Source organism: Patiria miniata, unplaced genomic scaffold, assembly GCF_015706575.1.
Source record: "Patiria miniata isolate m_02_andy unplaced genomic scaffold, ASM1570657v1 HiC_scaffold_25, whole genome shotgun sequence".
Lineage (NCBI taxonomy): Eukaryota > Metazoa > Echinodermata > Asteroidea > Valvatida > Asterinidae > Patiria > Patiria miniata.
The window spans coordinates 2,965,188-2,990,598 of NW_024037064.1; the positions used below are offsets into that span (position 1 = coordinate 2,965,188).

Consider the following 25,411-nt stretch of genomic DNA (forward strand, 5'->3'; position numbering starts at 1 on the left):
TGGATGATACAGTCGATTCCATCCCTCCGTGAAGTTCTCCATTTTCGTCCGTCTCGGATATCGTCCTTCAGCTGGTGGTTTTTGCTATGGCTTTGCTGAAGTTCTTTGTTTGACATGAAGGTCAATCGGCCGGTTGTGCAGTAAGTTAGCATAAACCATCTCCTCGGTTTCTCTTTATAAAGAAAAGGAATAGAAACATTTCGGTAGGCGTTAAGCCAAGGCAGACATAATTCAATCAGATTTTGCATATAAAAGTTATTCGAATAAACTATTTTAAACAAGTCAACTTTTGTTCATTGCCATTGCCGGGTAAGTCATGCATGTTTAGGCCTATGTCTTTCAAAAAAAAAAATGATGCCGACCAGCACACAGGCCTCCATCCCCTCAAACTCAAAGCGACAACATTAACGATATTATCATTTGCTTTGTCTTTCCCATGTTCATCCATGCCATGTTTTATAGGCCTCGTTAAAAACAACTTACTTGCGAATAATTGTCCTATTCTTCAACGCTCCTTACTTCCCGGCTCCAGCAATCTAATGCTGCGCACACCTTGACTATACTCCTCGTCGATTTTGATCAATTTAGATCTCTGTTTCTTTTATTCTTTCAAAAATGACAAAGAAACCGAAGAAAACCCAACTTCATTTTTTAATCCTCCGTTCGACTGTGTACATAACTCGAATGCGAAATTGTGTTCTTTACCCTTTTCAAAAAACGCGCGCGTAGACGCACGTTCGTACGCGATGTCCTATCCAGTCTGTGTATATGGAGATCACAAAGCATGGGAATGACAAAGCAAATTATAATATCGTTAATGTTGTCGCTTTGAGTTTGAGGGGATGGAGGCCTGTGTGCTGGTCGGCATCATTTTTTTTTTGGAAAGACATAGGCCTAAACGTGCATGACTTACCCGGCAATTAATGGCAATGAACAAAAGTTGACTTGTTTAAAATAGTTTATTCGAATAACTTTTATATGCAAAATCTGATTGAATTATGTCTGCCTTGGCTTAACGCCTACCGAAATGTTTCTATTCCTTTTCTTTATAAAGAGAAACCGAGGAGATGGTTTATGCTAACTTACTGCACAACCGGCCGATTGACCTTCATGTCAAACAAAGAGCTTCAGCAAAGCCATAGCAAAAACCACCAGCTGCTGGACGATATCCGAGACGGACGAAAATGGAGAACTTCACGGAGGGATGGAATCGACTGTATCATCCACTGAATGGAACATGCGATGTGATAGGCATCTGAGAGTTTGACTTAATCAATTCTTACGACGTGGAACTAAATTGATTGATTTTGTTTTTGGAAAGAAGCTGTGGAGTTCAACGAAAGTATTTTTATGAGCTCCCAAGATGACTGTCACATTATTGACAGTCTGTATGGTGAAGAAAGCAAGTACTTTTACGGTTTGAAATTATATTGTGTACGCCGTAAATATAAGATTACTAGCTATAGCCATATACACCATCATATTCGCTCACAAAAAACGATTCCCATTACACTTACAAGTAATTATATTTATATTCAGAAGTATTGCTAAATATTTATTTATAAACAAGACCGTGCGTAGCTTGAATTATTCCTTGACAAAATTAGTATAGTACTATATTTTGTTTTGTGATTCATCTCCTTTCACACAATATCACAAGAGGTAAACGATGTCATTCCCTGATCAATCTAGGGACGGGAAGAAGATTTTACTGATTACTTTGTAAAATTATTTTGTTTTTACCTTTTAGATTCTAATTGGTTTATGTTCGGGTTTTTAATAAATACATCATCATTTGAAAGAATCTCCATACAATTTCTCATGTGAGAGTTCATTAAAAAAAATATGATGTGCATCTTTAATTTCATAAAACCTAAATTCATGCTACACACCGGAACCGCGGCGGCCCTAGTGGCCCTGCAGCATGAACATGTACACAGCAGTACATACAAGTACAGACACGGTCGTCATTATATTTTGTGTTGGTGCATGTACTGGGGTCAAATTGAGCTCTATATTCAGCGCAGTGGGAGACAAGATATTGAGCAGATAATACGCTAAAAATCGGTGGAATCGTGCGAATATATAGCAGAGGATCATCTCCCTAGCTTTTGGGCCATTATCTAGGAGCAGATTTGATAAAATTAGGGTCCAAAAATGGGTCCTAAAAATGAAGGGTTGCCAGAGGAAAAAGCAGAAGGCAACTTTTCGGCCACCTAACTAAAATCTGCCGCTTTTCAGGTGGCAGAAAAGTAAAAAAAGTCGAAACATTTGCAGTACAAAAATGTATTTCGTCCGTCCTCCGTAGAATTTAGCCTTCTTTCATTGTTTCTTCAAAATAACAGCTTGCCAGAAAGAGTAATTTTACAGGGAGTTATTCCCCCTATCTCTAAACCAAGTATATCGCGCTTTCCAACAATAATAAGTCAGTAGCTTTTTGGATAGCTGCTCATACGGCATATCGCGTGAGCGCTAGCATTGTAAACGGCGATCAGATGCAGTTGCATTTATTTTAACTATGTGAACTTGTGAACTTTGCACTTACCTTTGTGCTCAGCCCGCGTACGCTTTACGCATCGCCGGTGCCATATGAAAATCAGACTCTATGAAAATCGGACTCTTTTCCCCTTTTATTGGTTAAACCCTTTCACGTGACCGGTCCCTCTCCTAATTATCCATGCATAAGCATGCGCGATACCACCAATGAGTCCGTATTTCATAAAACCTAAATTCATGCTACACACCGGAACCGCGGCGGCCCTAGTGGCCCTGCAGCATGAACATGTACACAGCAGTACATACAAGTACAGACACGGTCGTCATTATATTTTGTGTTGGTGCATGTACTGGGGTCAAATTGAGCTCTATATTCAGCGCAGTGGGAGACAAGATATTTATTAGTGGTGATGAAATCCAAATTGTGACAGAGTATAAGTACCTTGGGACGTACATTGATAGTAAATTTAATTGGAATGTGAATACTCTTAAGTTATGTGCCAAGGCTAGTCAACGGCTCTTTTTCCTGCGGAAATTGAAATTATTTCATGTTAATCGTGATATTATGTTGCTTTTTTATCAGAGTGTCATACAGTCCGTCATGTCTTTTTGTTGTATCGCCTGGTTTAATGGTTTGACTGTTGTGAATTCGAACAAGTTGAAAAGGATCACTAAAATTGCCAGCAGGGTCATTGGTGTTGATGTTCTGGACATTCAATCAATGTACCACAATGCTCTTGAATCCAAACTGAGAACCATTATGCAAGACGATACTCACCCACTCCATTCGTTCATAGTACAAAACAGGTCAGGTCGAATCCGTCAATTGAACTCTCGTACAACACGACACAACCTTTCATTTTTACCCAGTGCAGTTTCACATTTTAACAAGAATTATACTAGATAATGCTGTTTTTATAATCGTGCTGTAGTGTGTTTTTAGTGCAATCAGATTAGCCCTTATTCTGTCTTATCTCATAATATTCTTATCCACCCCTCCTCACACATCTACCCATTTGTGTCGGGTTAAACTAGTAAATTGAAATCTCGTTAACACGACACTTTTTTCCCCTTATTTTTACCCAGGGCAATCTCGTGTTTTTAATCAGACTTATAGTAGATATTATGCTTTTTAAATCGTGATGTAAATGTGTGTGCTTATACCCCTCGTACATGTAAGTTTAAACCCTTTCCCTGTTTCCTTTTCCCCCGCTCATATCCCCCTGGCTTTCTAATCCCCCCCGGCTTGCCATTGTGTCCTTCCCATTTTTCGTCTTTATACATAATAGCTCTATCAATCCAGATATTTTATTTATTTATTTAATTAGGCTCAATTTGTTGTTCTATTTCTGTTTACGTGTACTCTTGTCAGTGTTCTTATATTGTTACGCCTATTTGTACATTTATGTAATATGTTTTTGTTTTGGTTTTTAATGTGAAGTTTTTTAGTGTTTTATACATCATATTTGTGTGCAGAACGAGGAGACAAGTTTCATGTTTTTACATGATGAGAATAAATAAATAAATAAATAATAAATAAAAAAGATATTGAGCAGATAATACGCTAAAAATCGGTGGAATCGTGCGAATATATAGCAGAGGATCATCTCCCTAGCTTTTGGGCCATTATCTAGGAGCAGATTTGATAAAATTAGGGTCCAAAAATGGGTCCTAAAAATGAAGGGTTGCCAGAGGAAAAAGCAGAAGGCAACTTTTCGGCCACCTAACTAAAATCTGCCGCTTTTCAGGTGGCAGAAAAGTAAAAAAGTCGAAACATTTGCAGTACAAAAATGTATTTCGTCCGTCCTCCGTAGAATTTAGCCTTCTTTCATTGTTTCTTCAAAATAACAGCTTGCCAGAAAGAGTAATTTTACAGGGAGTTATTCCCCCTATCTCTAAACCAAGTATATCGCGCTTTCCAACAATAATAAGTCAGTAGCTTTTTGGATAGCTGCTCATACGGCATATCGCGTGAGCGCTAGCATTGTAAACGGCGATCAGATGCAGTTGCATTTATTTTAACTATGTGAACTTGTGAACTTCGCACTTACCTTTGTGCTCAGCCCGCGTACGCTTACGCATCGCCGGTGCCATATGAAAATCAGACTCGTATGAAAATCGGACTCTTTTCCCCTTTTATTGGTTAAACCCTTTCACGTGACCGGTCCCTCTCCTAATTATCCATGCATAAGCATGCGCGATACCACCAATGAGTCCGTATTTCATAAAACCTAAATTCATGCTAGACACCGGTCACGGTCTCATTTCTCCGGCGTGCTAGCTTCTCCGGGTTGATTCGGCGGATAATTGAGCACGTTACAGTGCACGTTACATGAGCACGATTCATGCTCATGTGTCCGCTGTGCTTACTTTTCCTCGGGCTGTTTTATGAAGTCTACCAAGCCCATTACATGTAATAACACAGTGAGGGATACCCAAGAATGTGTTATGTAACACTTCCTGTGGGTCAAGTCATTCCATGGTCTTGCAAGCATTCTGATTTGTGTTCCCAGCGTAATGCATGTGCAGTGTGTTCCTTGCTCGTTCGTGGTCCATTTTGTCCTTATTTTTGCAACCACGGCTTAAAATAAATGTGCATTTCAACTCTTTAATTTTGGGAGTTAATAGTGCGCGCCACGAAAATTCTATGCATACAAATATCTTACGTACACAAGTATACAGACCCGAAGAACTCAGCACACAAATAAAGTTGACGAAAATGTACACCACTGCGCAATTTTGTGCATGCGCGTTGAAGCGAAATTTCCCTTTCGGAGAAGCTAGCACGCCGGAGAAGTGAGACCGTGACACCGGAACCGCGGCGGCCCTAGTGGCCCTGCAGCATGAACATGTACACAGCAGTACATACATGTACAGACACGATCCGGTCGTCATTATATTTTGTGTTGGTACATTAAACTGGGGTCACATTCAGCTCTATCTATATTCAGCGCAGTGGGAGACAAGATATTGAGCAGATAATTCGCTATTTTCGGGCTAATTCTGTAAAGGTGAGTACGTAGGCCTACCTGAAGAAAATTGAGACGTTCAGGGTTTTAAATTAATTGGTAATTGAACGCGTAAATCATCCGCATATTTAGGCCTAGTAGTACTAGTACGTAGTAGGCCTATTAGGTAAAAAATGTTGCAACCTGACGCTACTTCGCTTCGGCGATTGTGTACAAAGTGTATGGAGAGTCAAGACCATTTTCTATGTATTTCCTAACAGAATTGGAATTGTTTCTCAGTCCCAGATTCATGTCTTATCGTCATTTTTGCAGTGACTGACCTCCATTGGGATGATGAAGAAAAAAGCAGCATCAGGTTGCAATTAACATTCTTCCCATTCTGAGGGCTAAGCATTGGCTGATCCAGTAAATTAGGTTAAAACATATAATAGTTCTGCTTCCGGTCTCCCTACCTAGCCCCTACCCTTTTTTATGGGAAAAATGAGGAAAAACACCCAAAAACTATTAATTTCTACCTTCATGACCTTTAACCCTTGACTACACGCACCGCCTCCATGATCGTACACAAAATAAATTGGCCAAAAAAAACAATAATAATAATATTAATTCCCTATACCTACCTACCCTATTTTTGAATGCCATGTAATCGGAAGCACAGCTATTTTCTTTGGCCTTAAAAGGCACCGTACGTCTGGTGCCTTAATTCTAAAACGGTGGCTAATGGAAAATCTAGCTGACTAACGGTGACACTACTCTCATCAAAAAGGGTCATGAAATGTTCTGTTGTAGAGGCGATAAACTATGGAACGACTTGCAAACTTTAGTCAGAAACCAACCAGACAAAGCAGAGTATTCCAAGTAGGCCTATTTTAAAAGTTTTATCTCCATTTTTGTTTGGCAGTGGTTGTGTGTGAAATTGGTTTTGGGTTGATATGTATGGGAGGTCGTTTGTCAATTAATTAAGCGCATTTTGTACATATTTTTGGCATGGTTTATAACAATTAGATGTAAACCATAGAAATGTTGCCCAAAATTATTTTTATGGTTTACATACCAGTAAAGTATTTTTTGTGCACTTTTAATACTGTTTGTAAACTATGAGTTACACTTGCCTATACAGTGTGAGTAAAAAAAAATCACCATACACTTTTGGCCATAGTTTCATTCTGCAGCAATATAGATAAGATATTTGCATATGTACTTTTAGAGTAACTCTTCCTGCTTCTTTTGGTGACATTTTCACTGGATTAGTTTTCATGCATGACTGCACAGGAGACAATTAAAGGGGTCGGGTGAAATCTGACTTGCGCCAACTGGTCAGGGCTGGAGTTTTCACTCGTATGTATCCTCACACAACATATCTCAGCTGTATCAATCAAGCCATGCATCTTTAAAGTGTCTTTAGTATTAATAATGTACCATTTTGAACCCTACATGTACATGTAGATGAAATAAAGTGATTTGTTTTTTATCACTGATTCAATACAATTTATTAAAAAGCATAAATTTATCAATTTATTGAGTTTTGTGGATGATTTTGTGGAATAGGCTCTTTAAACTCCTTAATGATGGTTGTAAGAATTGCATGGGGAGTTTTAGACACATTTTAGACAGATATTTTGAAAGTAAAAAAAGATCACAAATATCTGATTTAAATAAAAACAAATCTGATTTAAATCAAATCCGATTTTTTTTTAATACAAGCTAAAAAAAGCCAACCCTGGAATCCCGCCTCCTGAATTAAAGATCACAAGGATTACGTTTGACCACAAGCAGCATGTTGCAAAATGGCAGTTGTACAAAATACGTTAAGGAGAATACATGAGAAAGTGTGGATTCGTAATTTAAGAATTCACGAGGCGCGAAGCCCCATTGCAAGTGAATTCGTAAATTAAGAATCCACACTTTCTCGTGTATTCTTCGACTTAAACCATTGCGTCAAAAGAAGTATTGTCATTAAAGTCCAGTGAGAGGAGATGAAAAGACTTGCACATCTCGTGTCGAGTCTAGGCAATTGGGCAATTTACAAGGGAGTTTTCGAGGTTCTTATTCGTAATCAAGCATTGTGGCGTGTTCAGCATACATCGCCACACCCGTACAACCAAGTCATTTTGTGTGTAGGTTCCTTCTTTCAACATGGATAGTTCAGACGACGATTTCTTTCTGAAATGTTTCCGCATTGACGGCGGAGAATCTGACAGTATGCAAATTGGTAATTTTCGGAAAAAAAGTTTTCACGCAGACGATCTTATTAATGCTCATTATCATGATTATGGAGAACAATAATTATTGTCGGACCTGTTCAAAGTGTGGATTTGTAATTCCGAATCCACACTTTACTAAAGATTCGTAATTCCGAATTCACACTTTTAACAACAGTGTGACGTCATAGCAGTGGTTTAATACATTAACACTGGTAAATTCAATCACTTGCCATCATTTCAAACAAGGTCATTCTGACTTTTCCCGCACTTAACAACAAGATTCAGATTTACATAAACTTAACTCATTTGCCCAAAATGTGTTTGTTTTTGCAGATTTCCGCCGTACGCTCTGGTTGTTTTAAAAAAACAACCGACGATGTTTTCCGACGAGATCCATACAGAGGAGCAGATTAATAACCTGAAACGTCATGAGTACACACGCACAGGCCGCACGTTGGTGGAGCCCTTTATGGAACCATATTGGTGGTGGCCCGTGGCCGACTTGGTTCCAAGGACCATCAATGCTAACGTTATATCAGTCTTTGGTGTGATTCTTAACATCATCAGCACAGTGGTACTCATGTACTATGCTCCGACAGCAACTGAAGAGGTAATTCTAATGTCCTTCAATGTAAAGGGCCAAGGCAATAAAAAAATTGAAAATGCAATCCTTGAAAATACACCTTTGTGTCCCACTTAAAGGGAGTAGGCCTATATATTATACAACATTTGCTTTTGCCGTAATTTTCAGAAATGGATGGAATTGGGGGGTTAGTGGTTTATAGCAAATATCGTTACACTGACTTGCAAACAGAATGCTGGGATACTCTGAGAGTCTCTGATGAGCTTCACAGAATCTTATGAAGGAAGTGGCCAATGACCTATGTATAAAGCTGTTCAAGACCGCAGTTAGACAATGTGCGCAAATGCTATCCGAAAACTTGCCATAGAAATGCTCATGTTCCATACCGGATGTGATTTCTGTTTCATTGCGGACCATGTGGAAATTTTTTTGAGCGTTGCATAATGCAATCCGACCGTTCGTGATTCGAAACGGAGCCTGAGCATGTGACGGGAATTGTAAATTTACAACACAGATAAGTTTTACAGAATTTCCTACATTATTACGCTTTTCAACGAAAAAAACACATCTGTCTTAACGGCCGTTTCAAACCTTGCAGAGTCATGACCGTGATGACGCGCAGGTCACAGGTCACGCAAAATCCAACCAATCAGAGCGTGAATTCATCAGAGTATCCAAGCGTCCTGTTTGCAGGGTGGGGGGGGGGGTATGAGTGAACAGCCAGGGAATTAACCTATGTGCTAGAATCGCGTCGGCGCTGCTTGGAAAAAGAAAGATTCTCATGTATACAATTATTGTGTGTGTGTGAAGTTTAATCTGTTTATGAAAGATAGACACAACTTGTTTATAGGGGCATCATGACTACCCCTCCCCCATTTTACTATGGCTGCCACGCCCCTAAAAGGGTGTGATTGCAATGGCTCCACAGCTGAATTTTTTTCTCCTGAATATTAACGTCTGTGGGAATTAGCTTCATTTGTTTATGAGATGTGGGCACATTTTTCCCATGGTGGGATTTCAATAAAATACGTACAGACATGCATGCTGTATTAAATAATACATAGCCGTACTGATATTTTTACTGATCGATATTTGCAATGGCTAGTAAAAAAGCACAGCGAATAATTTACAACTGATGAAAACATTGTCGCTGCGTTTATCAGTATATCATGTAATTATGATAAAAGTAAATAGGCCTATCTAACCATATCGCTTAGCATTTGAAAGTATAAACCATACTGTTCAAGATAATCAAATTTTTATTGTATAGCATGTTCCTGAAAATTGGGAATTTTTTTAGTTGAAAAATGGTAATATAAACATGAAAAATCCTGATTTCCTATGGAGGTCAACACGTTTTCTGGCCGTTTTCCGGGGGGTTCGGTCACTTAATCGAACAGTTTTGTTTATCGCACCAAGCCATATCGCAGGGCAGAATAACTGTACGAAATGCTCTTTCCAACAATAAAAGAATATTTTTAATTAGAGGAGGGCGAAGGAGGGTTTTTTCCTAATCCAATCACAGCACTCATCTCTTTCCAGAGAACATTTGTGGTAATTTAAGTAGGATTGTACCATACACGAAAGGGATCTAAAATACAGTCTTTCAATTTATTGTTGTTTTCAACAGGGATAAACCCATTCCAGAGTTTTTTTTTACGTTTCTGTACATCTCTAACCAATGTATTAATAATATTGTACAGGAAAAGCAGTGAGTGTCAAAATACTTGACAAATATACTTGACAAAATACAATGGACGCATCCATGCATGACCCTTCGTACTTGTGGCACATGTCGCGCTATAGCTAGACCTAGCTATGAGCTATGATTATGCGCTGCCTTTGTCAAACTGACCTGGCTTCTCACTGAATAAAGATCAAATAGTATGCAGAAGTCTGCTGACAGTTTTTATTGCCCTCCACGCTGCTTTTTTTCCGCCACTGCAGGCTCCACGCTGGGCGTACGCACTGGCTGGCGTGAACATCTTTCTCTTCCAAACCTGTGACTCCGTAGACGGGCGGCAGTGTTTGAGGCACAAGACAAAGCTGAATTGGCATCTGCAGCTTGCTGAACTATTCGACCATGCTTGCGACTCGATCACCAAAGGTAATTATAAAGGGCTGTTTCCTTAAGTTCCCTGCATACTTTTGTCATCACTCCAACGGCAGATCCGTGGGGGAGGGGGGGGGGGGGGCGCCACAGGCAAAAGTGCTCTCTCAAGTGAAAAACAACTTTCTTCGGTCATTGCTGGGTTGACGAGCACCCTCTCTGCACCCCCTGGATCAGTGACTGCACTCAATCTTGCAAGTCTTGATTCTCTGTTTCTGGCTTTTGGTCTGTTATGTGTTGACTGTGATACCCTATCCACCCCACCCCTCTCTCTGAAGTTTTAACTTGCGACGGTCTCCCATACTAATCCCTGCCCCCAATAACTTTGGATCATTCGAAATACGCAGTGGATGGACCGGGAAACCAGTCTAGGTCTCCCCCAGCTCTCCCTTTCTGACCGTTGACGAAGGGGTACTTGTGCACAGAGCCCATACCAGCCATCGTGTACTTGTTCTACATTACCCCGAGGACAGACACACAAAGGAGAACAACATATAATTTTAGTCCTCGGGAGTTGGGTCTTTTATTCAAAACGGTCCTCTGTAGTAAGTTTGTGTGCTCAGTCTATGGGAGAGTGTTAAATTACAGGGACAAGGGAAAACACAAAGCATTTTCCTCGGAAGTATAACAAAACAAGAAGTATGTACTTTTTTATTTGCAGTGTGTGTCACCATTGAGTTTGGTATCTGCATGAAGATAGGCGGTCGGCCGGATCTCTTTGTACCGTTTATGCTGACGGCAATGTTCATGTTTTTCACGGCACACTGGCAGACCTACATCTCTGGATTGGTGCGATTTACCACGTAAGTTTCCCAGTTACCATTCCGAAGGAATCAATATACGATTTTGCCCGGTAAAGGCCTTTACCGACATATTTCATAAACACTGTATACTCAGTGGCATTTCAGTTCGTCACCACCTAAAGGGCCCATGAAATGTAATTTTGTTTAATGCAATCCCAGAAAATGCACCTTTGTGTCCCTTTAATCTTATTTTCAATTTTCAATTTACCGTGTTTCAAGGGTATTTTGGCGCCATTTTGGTTTATATGCTATTGCGAATTTCCATGTTCATAATCAAAAGTGCGATGTCATATCAGTGTTGCAATTAGTTTATGCACGAAAGTTGCCAACATTTTGAATATTTCGCTGAATACTTTCTTTTCATTAGTGATTCGTTGCTGTGTCTGTTCATGGCAGAAAGCTAATGAGCAAACTTTTCTCACAAATGTTTTGAATGAGCATTATTTTGGGTTCACTATTTCAATAGAAACACACCTGATATGAACAGTGTCTCCCTGAAATGACATCACGACAACATTGCTCTCAGTTTTCCGGAAAAGCTTGGAAATTTTTAAACATTGAAAGAAGTGCACTTTTCAACAAAATTAACCAAAAAGTAATATCACTTAGTTTTCATACGCTTAAAAAGAATTAGAAAGTAGCACAAACTATGTCCCTAAGAAATATTCACTTCATGAGCCCTTTAAGCCCCAAGTAAATTGCGTTCAGGTGACTGGAGCTATATTCACACGTGCTCTGCGCTCCAAGCGCATGCGCAAAAACGGTGTGGGCCTGCTGTTTTGTTTTTCACTTGTTTTTCTCCGATTTTTGTTTCTGAAAGGTTCTACAAGGCGTTTTCCTGTAAAAAGTTATTATGACATACATGTACAGTCGTGTGTAGAGCGACGTATTTATAGAGTGCCGTAGCCTCGTGGTCTGGAGCATTGAACTTGTGGTCTGCGGGTAATTCTGCAGGTTGTGGGTTCGAGTCCAGCCTGGGGTTATGGTGCTTGTGCCCTTTGGCAAGGCACTTTGTCACTCATTGCTTTTTCCCACCCAGGAGTAAATGGGTACCTTTGAAGCACCATCTCTACCCTCACAATAAAAGTGTGACTGATTTTTAGTTGCTTTTTGTGCCGAAATGGCAGCATCGAGCAGTGTATACTCCCCATGGAGCTGAGATTGTCTTTGGAATGTTTCATTGGCCCAATGAGCAGGGTAATAATGATGTAGCGCCTTGAGCACCAGTCCTGGTGGAAACGTGCACTTTATAAATATCCACTATTATTATTATTATTATTATTAATTAAATCTGGATGGAGAGACAAAGCGAAGACAACCTTGTGGTGCCACACAGGGAAAAGTTACTCTAACATCCTTTATGAAGACTTTGCAGTGATTTTTACCGACCAGATTATCAATCGGCATTGCGAAATGACTCCCGCTCACCAGCACAACATTGTCAGTCCGGGGTTTTCCTCCCGCCTCTAAAAATAATTCTTCATTGTCTTCTTTGTTCAGATAACCTCAAGCTTCCGAGCTACAGCATCCCTACACTTTTGAGGAATCCTTGCTCTCCCCCATAAACCGACAGAATTACATATTTATTACAGAATTACAGAATTGTGTTTGGTTCATTTGGTTTCGTTTCTGACAGGTTTGATGTACTTGAGGCTCAGCAGGCTCTGTGCTTTGGCTATCTGGCTACAGCCGTCATGGGCCCACATATCTGGGCCAAAAAGGTTTCATAACAATTATCAGCCCAAAATGAACAAATATCATCGTTCAGCATGCTAAAAATTGTTTGTGCTTTTAAACCGCTGTTGGCATCTGTATTAGATCGCTGGTGTAAACAGTTTCATGCCATAAAATGTTTTATATGCCACTGGTCCTATACATGAGACTTGTAGGTTTGCATGATGGACGTGAACAAAGTATGGAAGGTTTACGGTAACACCATGTGAGTTTTATCTCTTTTGAGTTGTGTGGTTCTGAGAAGAACCAGCTGTTTTTAAATCGATGTTCGTCGTCAGGAGACACTGATGACGAACAGAGCACACCATCATCCGTAAGTGCTTCTAGCAGCTTTCCGAGATAGGGCCTGTAAACTCGGAAACAATACGGTACTTCTAGTGGTACACTCTTATCTTGTTAATCCCTTTGTCAACAAACTGGCCCCTGTTATCAGATACTGCTGCTAATCCCCTGTACTTGTCAATATCAGCTGTGTGACAGCACATGTGGCTTGATTACACTAAGTGTTAGGAGTATAAAGCCACTGTTTGGACAAAGGATTAAGATAGATCAGAGGTCTGGCCAGTTTACACTAAGATTGACTGTTTTCTCTCAGAAGTTTCTAGTGGCGGTTACTCGCAAAGCTGTTCGAAGTGTCAGTTGAAAACAACTGGTTCTCAGAGCCACAGAACTCAAAACAGATAAAATTTCACATGGGTGTTACCGCAGACCTTCCATATTTTGGTCCTGTAAAGATCTCAACAGATTGCAACTGTGGAATTAAGGGAGATACTAACAAACTCCAAGTGGACTTTTGCTATAAGTCCTCTATTGCGTGATTGTGCATCAAAAGCTAGCTATCTGATGATAAAAAAGACTACTGTTTTTGAAGTAGATGAACCTGGATTGCAGACACCATTTGTGTTTGTATGTAACCTTATATGGTCACAAAAGTTCATGGATGATGTACTGTCGTTTTCATTAGAAAACAAATCGCCAAAATAAAAAAAACACCAACAATCGCTGGAGGTCATTAATACACTTCTGACATTGGAAAAAAGGTGATACTTATAAACTTCGAATGGACATTTGTACAAGTCCTTGATTGCCTGATTGCGCATGTAATATAAACTGCCTATTGACAAATCTAACAACCACAAGTAGAGGGCAATTATGAGGTACTTTAACACTACCGCACATATCACATGCGCAGACTTTACGCTCATTCAACCAATGGCCCATAGACAAATTTTGAAATGACGTCCCCATGTCCACACCTCACTCTGATAATAAAGCACACTTGTAAGCAACGCTTGATGTCATTACATATTTTATGACGTCATCATTGAATTGCATTTGGTCAGTGCCTTCGCACCGAATACGTACGTAGTAATTTTCACTTGCTGCGCTGCCACTCAATGATGATGTAACAATCAAGACGCAGTCGCTGTGACGTCATGAAAAATTCGGTCAAAAAAGGAGGAGTGATCATGAAATTGACAATTGATTTTTGAATTATGGACTGAAGGCGTGCACATTACGCATGTCTTTGACATAGTGCACTTTGTCCAATTGGTCCAGTGACGTAATACGCACATCCTCTTAGAAGTTAAAAGAAAAGAGTGCGTGTTATAATATGTGCGTGAGCACAAACATACATACACATTTTCTAAAAGCGCTCGCCAGTTAAGTCTATGAAGCAAGGAAAATGAAGTTCATTTGATGTTGACTTTCGTTATTTTTCTTTATCTTCCTAAGGCATTTGCGTTGGAGTGGAGGGAGCTGATAATAATTGCAACAGCGATGTCGAGCATTTTAAAGTTTTTCAACCAAGCTGCCTTTGTTTGGGGACGGGGCCACCGTGTCACAATTGCTGTAAGTGATTTCGAAAATTCATTTGGGTTCCAAACAAAAAATGTTTTGTTGTAGGCCTTCTTGAAACACACCTTGTGAAGTGGCTACCAGAAAAATAAAAGTCGTCCATCACTATTCTACTGTGCTCCTCTTACCCATAAAGCATCACTACATATGCATTATTCCCCGGAGAGCGCTTACCATTCGCTAAGATTTATTTCCCACAGTACCTTGTGGCCCGCCAGCCATTATACTTCCTCTTTTCTCAGAGAGTGCTTTCTTGAGCTCTTGAGTTTGCTCATATTTGCTGATCATGTAACCTCTTTCTCCTGCCATCCCTTTGACATAAGTTCATGATTTCATTTTGCTATTCAAAGTACCATCTCTTTTGTATCATGTGTAAGTGCTCAGTCTAGCAGCTTTCTGAGTAAGGGCCTGCAAACTACGAAAGAATACAGTACATGTACTTCTAGTGGTACACTCTTATCTTGTTAATCCCTTTGTCAACAAACTGGCCCCTGTTATCAGATACTGCTGCTAATCCCCTGCACTTGTCAATATCAGCTGTGTGACAGCACATGTGGCTTTATTAAACTAAGTGTTAGGGATGATAAAGCCACCGTTTGGACAAAGGATTAAGATAGATTGAGAGGGCTGGCCAGTTTACAGTTTGATTCCCAACGGGTCTTGCGAATCGCACATGCTCCCACATACCTCTACAGCTTTTAAACTTTTTTTTACACCAGAAATGTGCGGACTCATGACGTTTCACTACTGAGATAACATGATCCTCCACCATACTACTGTCAGCCTTTGGCAAAATAGTATTATCCCATCCACCAATTATAAGGTGGATCAGAGGCAATGCTGCTTGGAGCTCATCATCTTAATGACAGACGCTCAGGCTTCTTTGATGCCATTAATCTGACTAGACAATTCTAGGGTTCCTGCTCTAGTGGTACTCGGTTGTGCCAAAACACATCTTTGAACTCTCCATGTTCAGTTTGTTTGAGTGGGTCTTCTCACGATGTTATCACTTTTTACTGCCATTGAAATGTCTGTATGATGGAATGCATCGATAATAGGAGTCAAATTCGGTTTCTTGCATCTCCATTGTCCTGGTTATGCCACTGTACAAAGGACTCCTCTTTTTATGAGGAAACTGTGTAAAGATATTGATTGACTAGATGACGTCTCACTTATTTTGAGCTGACTTATTTGAAAATCTCGGAATTTGTTTTTGTTTCAGGGCACTAGTTTGTTTGGACCATCACTGCATATCGCCACAGCCTTTCTGCTTACAATTGTCACCAAGGTCATGACCAATCTGTATGAGCGTCAACCCTGTGTCTTCCTGATCATCTTTGGACTGATTGAGGCCAAGATGTCCAACCAGTTCATGGTAAGTATGTTGTTGCTTTTGGTGAGGGAAATTAGCCCTTTGAAAAGACAATCGGGAAAATTTGAAACTGAGCAGTAGTGGGTGTGTCACATCAAGGGGTTACATGTACATCATTACATCAAAGGGTGGAAAACAAGCTCAATTGTATGGCTACTTTACCATTTAAAGGGAAGATACAACATTTGCAAACATCAAAAAACAAAATGACCAAATTATCGCGAAATACCTACTGGATTGTTAGAGAATGATAGTCCAAAGCATCCTGTAAAATCGTAGCTCTTGATGTGTTACAATTCTCCAAAGTCTAAAATTGCTCCGTTTCATCTTAAGTTGGGCCAGGGAGCCAGACTACAAGAACATGATTGGTTTTCTTGGTTTTTCAAGCATCTACAAGCCCAAAAGTGAAACAAGTCAGTTTAACAATATTTTCTATAACAAACTAATCCTTCAAATCCATTTAAGTCGAAAAATTGCAGCAAAAGCAAATGTTGTACTTTCCCTTGAAATAATTGGAACAGCACAGTTGGTTATGGGTGTCGCCAGGAATTTTAGACTTTCCCATACATTTGTACACATTTTTTAAAGTTTCCCCCTATTTTTTTGTTTTGCTTTTCTGTGGGGAAATTGGAAGGGGAGGGGCAGCGCAAGTGCCCTTCCTCCCACATCGTCCCCTGGTATCTGCTATCATCTTAATAAGCATATACATGTATGCACACTGTGTAATTGCAGACTGCCTACATGTACAAGTCCAAGGTGAAGCTTCTTGATAGCACACTTCTCGGTCCGCTGATTCTGTGTGTAAACCATCTACTGAATGAACCTATCCAGGGATACGCTCTGCTCTGGATAGTCATGGTAAGTCTAAATCATTGATCTCTATATAAAGACTGGATAGCGGATAAAGAGCCGCACAATGAATGAATTTGACGCCATATTGGTGAGACCGGTGAGATCGGCTGGTGATCTACAAAGGACAAGTTTTGTAACATCGCGGTTCACTTGATTTTTATTATGACCACCACCACTGACCACGGTTTACAATTTTTCTAACGTTGTGGTTTCCTTTTTTTTAATGCCGCAGTTCCTTTTTTTGCGTTTTGGAAATAATGATCACTGCGGAAATGTGTCCTTTTTAAAACATCACAATACGTTTACGTGACCAAAATGGGCGTCAACTCTTGATACAGCGCGCGTTGTATATACGCGTGGAACGTTCGTATTATACGCGGCCATCTTCGTGAGACCGGGGGCGAATTGGTCAATTTGCAAAGTCTACTGTGTGAATGGTGTATGGATATCTGCTATCCAGTCTTTATATAGAGATCAGTGGTCTTAATACTTCTCAACTTAAAGCTATAGTCCATCATTTGTAATTTGTGCATTTTGTTCGCTTGAAGCAACAAAAGAGTTCAAAATCTAATGAAGGATACTGAACAACTAACCTGATGAAGTTTCAGCTAAGTTTCAGCTGTACATTCCGAGAAAAAACAGCATTCTAAGATCTCAATTTCAAATCAAAAGTTAGTGAATCATGTTTTGAATTGTTTTGAATTGCAGCTATACGCGACGTAGCGCACTGATCCGACGAATTATAACAACCGCGTGCGCGTGTGCGTCGTTCCAATACTTATGCGCGCTGCGCTGAATAACAAACGAACTACTAATTTAAATTTTCCTACGGTGCTTCTTAAGAATCACCGTTGGAAATGCATTCTTTCGTTGATTACTTCAAAATGACAACTTCCCAGAAAGAATAATTTCACAGGGAGTTTAGTTCCCTCACTATCTTTCAACCAAGTTTGTTTTTCAATAATAATTACGCCAGTTACTTTTCGGATGGCTGCAAATGATGGACTAAAGCTTTAAAGGTCGACAAAGGTTGACTTCCAGTAAGTCTTAGACTTCATGTGTATTCGTTGTTAATGAATTAGCATAACTAAACACACCTCCGATATGGCTGCTGAATGCAGTGGATCTATTTAGCACTTATACTATGGTTCTGTGCGCAGGTGTACTGCGCAGCGGATTGGCTGTTGTACTTTAGACGTGTCAGTCTGGGGATGTGCCGCCTGTTGCAAGTCACATGCTTTGGATCGTACAAATTTGAAGATTAATAAATCAATTAGGTAAGTAATAATATACAGGGTGAGTCAAAGAAAGAAAAGAAAAGAAGGAAAACCAAGTGGCGCCCCCTATATTTTTTGAAGAAGTTTTACATGTAGCGCGTTCAAGATCTAGGATGTGAAAGCCCAATTAACCTAACGTCGTAAGGGCTCTTGGGGGTCAAGGACCAAATACTACAAATGTGTTGTGAACACTTGAATGGAAAGAAATGCATACGACAGGTTACTACTCAGTAGTATTTTGTAGCTTAGGTCAATAGGGTTAATGCTTTCTTTTTAAAACGATCATTCAAATCACTGATGTACTTTTCCAGTTATGGACTTCTAAACACAAACACGGTTTTATAATTTTGTCCACAGATCAAAATAAAGGCACGTGACATTTTAGCAAATCAAAAAAGCTCGCGTATCAAAAAAAAACCCACATCAGAACTATCTCATAACCATGAGAACTGGCACTTAACCTTTATTTAAACACCTCTACTTCCACTGTTAAAACAACATGCTTTATAATGTCAAGAGTGTATACTCTAGCCTTGCCTTCTACTTGGCTGCCTGAGACTTATTGGTTTATTCTGATATCCTTTTCATGATGGGACATGGTTTCATTTTATATCACGTATTCAATGAAATGTGAATCGTGAAAAAAATTCTTAAAATTGTGTCCAAAATTCCATAGCTGGAAAAGAACATGAGTGATTTGAATGATGTTTTCACTAAAAGAAGGCTTATTAATTGGGCCTTCACATTCTAGATATGGAAAGCGTTACATGCAAAATTATGCTTAAAATAGGGGGCGCCATTTGGGTTTCCTTCTTTTTGAGTCACTCTGTATGTGGACTCAAAGTATGGCCCCACTAGAAAAAATAGAGGGATTCCCTTACAAAAATGTCCCATGGCAACTTCCATAGGGTATTGTGACTTGGGATTTTTCCCATGGATTCCCAAGGAGAAAATTGACAACATGCAATTCATGGTGTACATTCCCATGGGTTTTCCATGGTGCCTTAATGCCTTTTCGCCATGGTGGTGTCCCATGTTTCCCATGGTGATTCATCCCAAAAGAATTCCACTTTGTTCCCATCGATATTTCCAAAGCAATTTTCTTACAAGATTTTTACGTTTATATTTTTATGTAAAATAATTTATGCTGTGCACCCCATAGGCCTTATGGGGATTGTCCCATTAACCCTATACAGAGTGTCTTGATCACTCCATGGCCAATGCCTACAATGTACATATTGCGCCTATACCACTTTTCAAGTTCTACCATATTATCACCATTTTCCTTATTTATATTTTTCATAAATGATTCCAATCATTACAACTGAATCAAAATTATTATCCATAGTTCTTGTTCTCATTTCCACAAAAAACACTGTAGGTTTCATTTGCCTTCACTTACGAGCAGAGCATTTAAACAAATTGCAATTAGAACACTCATAATTCTTACACAATGTGCCATGGTGTTCCCATGGTGTTTATCCCCATGGTGTTTATCCCAATGGTGTTTATCCCCATGGTGTTCCATTTGTGTCCATCAAATCCGCAAAATGTTCTTATGGTGGCCATGGTGTTCCTATGAGTTTCCCATGGTTAGCATAAAAAAGGGATTTCTTGATAACCCATGGAAACCCATAGAATCCCCATGGTATCGTAAGGGTCTTCCATTGCTTTATTTGCTACACCCCAATTGCTCTTTCAACACTCGTACAGGCAAATCGGACAAAAGTGTGCCCATTGGGAGTGCAAGTTGGTGTAATTGTGTTCCCATGATATTCAGAATGGTCCCATGGTGTTCCCATGGTGTTTATTATATCCCCATGGTGTTCCCATGCTGTCTTTTTTTTTTATCCCCATCGTGTCCCCATGGTGTCAATAAAATCCCCAAGGTGTTCCCATATCAGTGGTATCCATAAAATCCTTTTGGTGTCCCTGTGGTGTCTATAAAATCCCATGGTGTTCCCATGGTGTCCATACAATCACCATGGTGTCCCCAAATTGTACATAACATCCTCATGCTCGGTAGGCGCGGTGTTGCTAGGGACCAGTAAACTGGCCTAGTGTTTTGTGTGTCTTATAAGTTTTGCGACACTAGAGAAAGAAACTGACATGTAATGGCCTGAGCTCGGTAGCCGCGGTGTCCCTAGGGACCAGCATATCAAATTCGGTTGAGAATGATGACTGAACTTACAGTGAGGTCTAACCAAAATGGATCACACATGCATTAATACACGCGCGATATTTGCCTGCAATCGGGGACCCCCTATTGTCCCTCTTTAGTTTGTACTCTTTAGGAAGACCTCCCATATGTTTTATACATGATTCTAAATTGGGGACCCGTCGGGAATTGGGGACCCTATTGTCCTCTTTTGTTCATCGTCCCCTATTGAATGCAGAAACAAACTCACGGTTACATATGCACATCCAGCTGTGTAATAACACCGGCAATCGTGGACCCCCATTGTCCCTAATCCTCATTCCTTTGTTTGTACTAGCAACAGCTCTCAATGGTTTTGTACACGATTTTCAATCGTGGACGTTCGGTCAATCGTGGACGTATTGTTTGTGCCCAATCCTGTTGTCCTAGGTCCACGATTGCCGGTGTTTACATACTCATGGACACACAGAAGGAATGTGCGATTGCAATATCCCCGTCTGGCTTGAAAGCCAGCGGGATAAAAACAAAATTATCAGTTCGAATAGAAAACAAATTTCAGAAGAGTTGGAGGTCCTGCTATCTTCAAAACCATACATCCTATGACTTCGATACGTTGATGACCACACTTTCTCTTCTTTATCAAAGGTATTACTGAACAGCAACAAACAAGTTGGAAGCAAAAATGTTTGGAAGTGGCGGCGAGAGAGATGCTCTTTAGGAGAGCAAACACTGTGGCATTCTTAAACAGCAAGGCAACCCTTATTTTATTGGGTTTCAAAACTTTTTTCGAATCTATGTTGTTTTTCATGTAACAGGTGATGGGATTATATTTTTGTAGTATGGATAAAAGCCTACTCGAAACATCAAGAACCACATGATCGCACATTGCCAAAAGTATTAGTGCCATTTATTGAATAAAACAAAGTTGCAGTAGTGTATTTGCCACATGGTCCATCGAAAATATTGGTTGAATAGCACCAGATTGTTGTGGCGTTGTTTGATATAAATGTGGAGGTGTGGGAACAATTCGTAACATTACATTCATATATTTGCCAATTGGTGTTTCGAAAGTATTTTTGAAAAGCACCCGTGTATCCGTCATGTGCAGGTATGGGGAACAATTCGTAACATTACATTCATGTAATTTTTTTTAGTAACACGTACTACTGTATGTGGTTTCGTAATATATAGATGTGCAGGTATGGGGAGCGATTTGTGTTGCTTCATCATGTGTAAATTTGCCGATTGGTCTACCACAAGAGTGGTTTCATTTGATATAGATGTGCAGGTATGGGGAGCAATTCGTAATATTACATCAGTTGTATTTGCCAATTGGTCGACCAAAAGTGTTTTTTGAATAGCACCAGACTATTGTGATTTCGTTTGTGCACGCAGGTATAAGGAGCAGCTCGTTACATTGGGCGAGTGCGGGAATGGTTTGTGCACCACGAAGTGACGTATCGTGGATAGTTGCCAAACCAAAAAGTGACGTGATGTATGCAAACAACCCAAAGACGACCCGTGATGCGGCAAAACTATCGTATTCGTCACTTCGTGCACCAAACGATACAAATTAATTTATTTGCACTGTAGGTAAGATTTAAGGCTGTTGTACTTAAGTTGAAAGGCACAAGGTATAGATATTTTGCATTGAAGCCATTTGAGGTGAGTGTTTTCGTCCAAACAAGCGCGGATCCAGACGGGGGCACACCCGGCCCGTGCCCCCCCCCCCCCTTTTCGCAACTGTTTTTTTTTTTTTTTTTTTTTTTACGAGTCGTCTTAGGGCTGGCGGGCATTAAATACATTCCTTTGAGAACATGGCTGTCTTTTTCGTTTTTGAGGAGTCATTATGGCGGGCGGACGGGCGGTCATCAAATCAATCGCTTTGAACATAACTATCATACATAATTATAAACAAAAATATACAATGTATAAGTTTTGAAGGTAGCCTGTCAATCATTGTCTCAAAATTTATTTCAAAGCAAGAATGTATTTTTATAAGACACTTTTATTTCCCGGCTGGAATTGGGGGCACATTTAATACAGCACTTGCATTTAATGTTTCATGTCAAAATATATTCCAAAATATATTCTAGAGTAGAACATGTACCGGTACACGAAATAATGTAGGCCATGTGGGTTTTTTTAATAAATGAAGAATAAAATCGTCATCCCCTTTTTTATTTTCCCGACCTCAGAGAGAGATTTACGTCTGGTTCTCTAAATATTTTTTTTAAAAGCAAAATGATGAAAAAAAACCTAGCCCGTTAAAGTTTGCACTCTAAGTTAATTCTTTTGTAGATTCCAGGGGAAATTTAATACGAATTATGCTCGGTTTTTCTTATTCTTAAATGAATATATCAGGATTAACAACATCCCTCAAATAATAGCGTCAAAATATATTCCAAAATATATTCTAGAGTAAAACATTTTCACAAAATAATGTAGGCCATGCGTTTAATTTTTTAAATACACGAAGAATTAATCGTCATCCCTTTTATATTGTCCCGGTCTCAGATAGAGAGAGACATCAAATAAATAGGGGTTATTTTAATACGATTTAGTATGTCTTGTTCTCTCGATTTATTTTTAAAGTAAAACGATTTCAAACACCCTAGCCCATTAAGTTCTGAACTCTCAGTTAATTCTTTTGTGGATACCAGGGGAAATTTTAATACGAATTATGCTTAGTTTTTCCTAATTTTAAAAGGAATACGAATAAGATCATCAACAGCCCTTTGACTTCAAACTTAATTTCAAAATGTATTCCGAAATAATTATATTCTAGAGTAACATTTACAAGAATAATGTAGGCCATGCAGTTTTATTTTTTAAATAAGCGAAGAATAAAATCGTACTACGAAAAAAAGGCATCGGGAGCCCTACATTTAATGAATTATTTGGACTTGGAATATCATCCCCCAATCGTTTATTTATGTGCATGTAGGCCTACACAACACGGAGGTGAAATTTCACGTTCAATTCAGTTTCCCACATTTTTCGCATAAAGTTTTCCCCCTGTCTCTGAGAAAAAAATGCCCAAATAAAATGTCAGCTCCGAAAAGCCTTTCCAGAGAATGATTGATAGCCGCATTGTTCAAATTGATACAATGCCACTTTTGTTCGTTACAAAGCATATACATTTGGGCTCAGCTGTAGGCCACCGAACTTTAAGGCCTTTGAGAACTTGCCGTCAGTAATTGGAAGATTCTTAGATGATAAACAGTGATGATAGTATCTCAGCCAATGAAATGAGCCGGTTCCCGGCAAATAAATATGCCATTGGTTGCTTTCATCACGGACCGTCTGCTTTCATGAATATGACTTCCTTCCACGCGCAACTGGAGTGATTAGCTATCTGAGCCACAGGTGCATGGCTGCATGCCCGTCACATTCCAACCTGGTTGCTCGGAAATACTGTTGCTAGGAGGCTCCCCTGTGATGCCTGGGACTGCCGGTTGCGTAGCCAGAAATCTTTTATGTGACTATTTTGAAACCTTGTATGTGAAAGCGGCAGCTCAGGAATGCTGCCGCTTTCGGGAAATTTGTGCTGGCAAAGTTTTTTATATTTTGGAAATTGGAATTTGGATGCAGTTTGCATTTCCGTTAAATAAAAGCTGGTTTTTTTTGTTTTCTTTTTAAGAAAATCGGAGCCCCCCCCCCAAAAAAAATACAAATAAACGATTTTCCTCAGGCCTTGACATTTCTTGAAGTGATTCGACAACACTTGCAGAATGCAGACGATTCATTTCGTCTTAGATTATTTAGCCTGCAGACTTCAAAAGAACATGGAAAAAATGGTGGTTAAAGTGTATGCAAGTGTATATACAAATTAAGTATATATGACCGCAGTTACCACACATTATACTGGGACTCAAAATTGAAGCCAATCACATCCGCGCGAGCTCGATTTACACCATAAACAAACCCACACACCCACACACACACACAAACGGGATGATAATGGAGAAAATACGAATTGAACTAAAATCACCAATTACATTACATGGTAAAAGAAAGAAAATACCAGGAGAGGGGCAAAACGAAAAGGATATTATTAATGATGATGGAAGCAAAAAAAAAACCCCAAAAAAATGAAACGACAATAACATCAACCAAAATGGGGTGAGGTGGGGGTAGGGGCTGCTTGGGGCCAAGGGCGGATCGGGGGGGGGGGGGCAAAGGGGGCCATGCCCCCCCCAAAAAAAACGAAAGCAATTTTTTTGTTTTTATATGACATTGCAAAAAAGGCAGGCAATGAGTACACCACCATCTTTTCCTCCCAAAAAAAATTGGTTAAAGTGGTCAGAAATTGCCTCAGATCGCACCACAGACTCTGCATCTAGAATCCAAAAAGTTTTAGGGGCCCTTAAGCGGGCCCCGAACCCCACGCCGTAATTTTTTTGACCCACTTTTTGGGATGACCAAATTTGTTTTTGGCCCCCCCCCCCCAAAAAAAATTGTGTTCTGGATCCGCCCTTGCTTGGGGCAGGCTGTCCCCTAACGAAATTCAATTTATTTTATTTTCTTTGTTTGCAAGGCAAATTTCTGGGTAGAAATGTATGTTTTAATAGTAAACATGACTTTTTTTGGCTCGCTCGCTCCGCTCGCTCGCAAAATAACACATTTCATTTTTTTTTTCCACCCGGGGGCTGTCATCAGCACCTTCTAATTTTGGGGTTCCTTTTCAGCTAACATCAAAAGTGACTTTAAATTCTATATTTGATAGAAAAAAAAGTATTATTAAAATTAAAAAATAAACATTGTGAATTTTGATCTTAATGGCTTAAAATACTCATGATGTAGGAGAGAACATCTAAAATCGTAGAGCTTCCAGTGCCCTCAACCCTGCCTGCAAGGGATTTAAATTCGCGCTTCAGTCTCGTTATATGTGCAACGCGCACAAAGTTTTTGTGCCCCCCCTTTTTGAAAGTCCTGGATCCGCCCCTGCGTCCAAAAGTGAGGGCCCACAATTAGACCTGTTTTGCATTAT

At 39.8% G+C, this 25,411-nt stretch overlaps 1 protein-coding gene across 2 annotated transcripts; it reads left to right on the top strand.

Annotated features, from left to right (window-relative positions):
* Positions 1-5,381: 5,381 nt before the first annotated feature.
* Positions 5,382-21,373, top strand: LOC119732966 (choline/ethanolaminephosphotransferase 1-like). Of its 2 annotated transcripts, XM_038206547.1 has the most exons (10): positions 5,382-5,507; positions 8,003-8,279; positions 10,200-10,359; positions 11,024-11,165; positions 12,802-12,886; positions 14,637-14,753; positions 15,982-16,134; positions 16,864-16,989; positions 18,144-18,260; positions 21,064-21,373. In XM_038206547.1, exons 2-9 carry the CDS (start codon positions 8,046-8,048, stop codon positions 18,246-18,248), a joined length of 1,122 nt encoding a protein of 373 aa, XP_038062475.1. In that variant the 5' UTR covers positions 5,382-5,507; positions 8,003-8,045; the 3' UTR covers positions 18,249-18,260; positions 21,064-21,373. The 2 variants fall into 2 exon arrangements, with proteins under 2 accessions (XP_038062475.1, XP_038062476.1); XM_038206548.1 differs by lacking the exon at positions 18,144-18,260.
* The last annotated feature ends 4,038 nt before the right edge of the window (positions 21,374-25,411 follow it).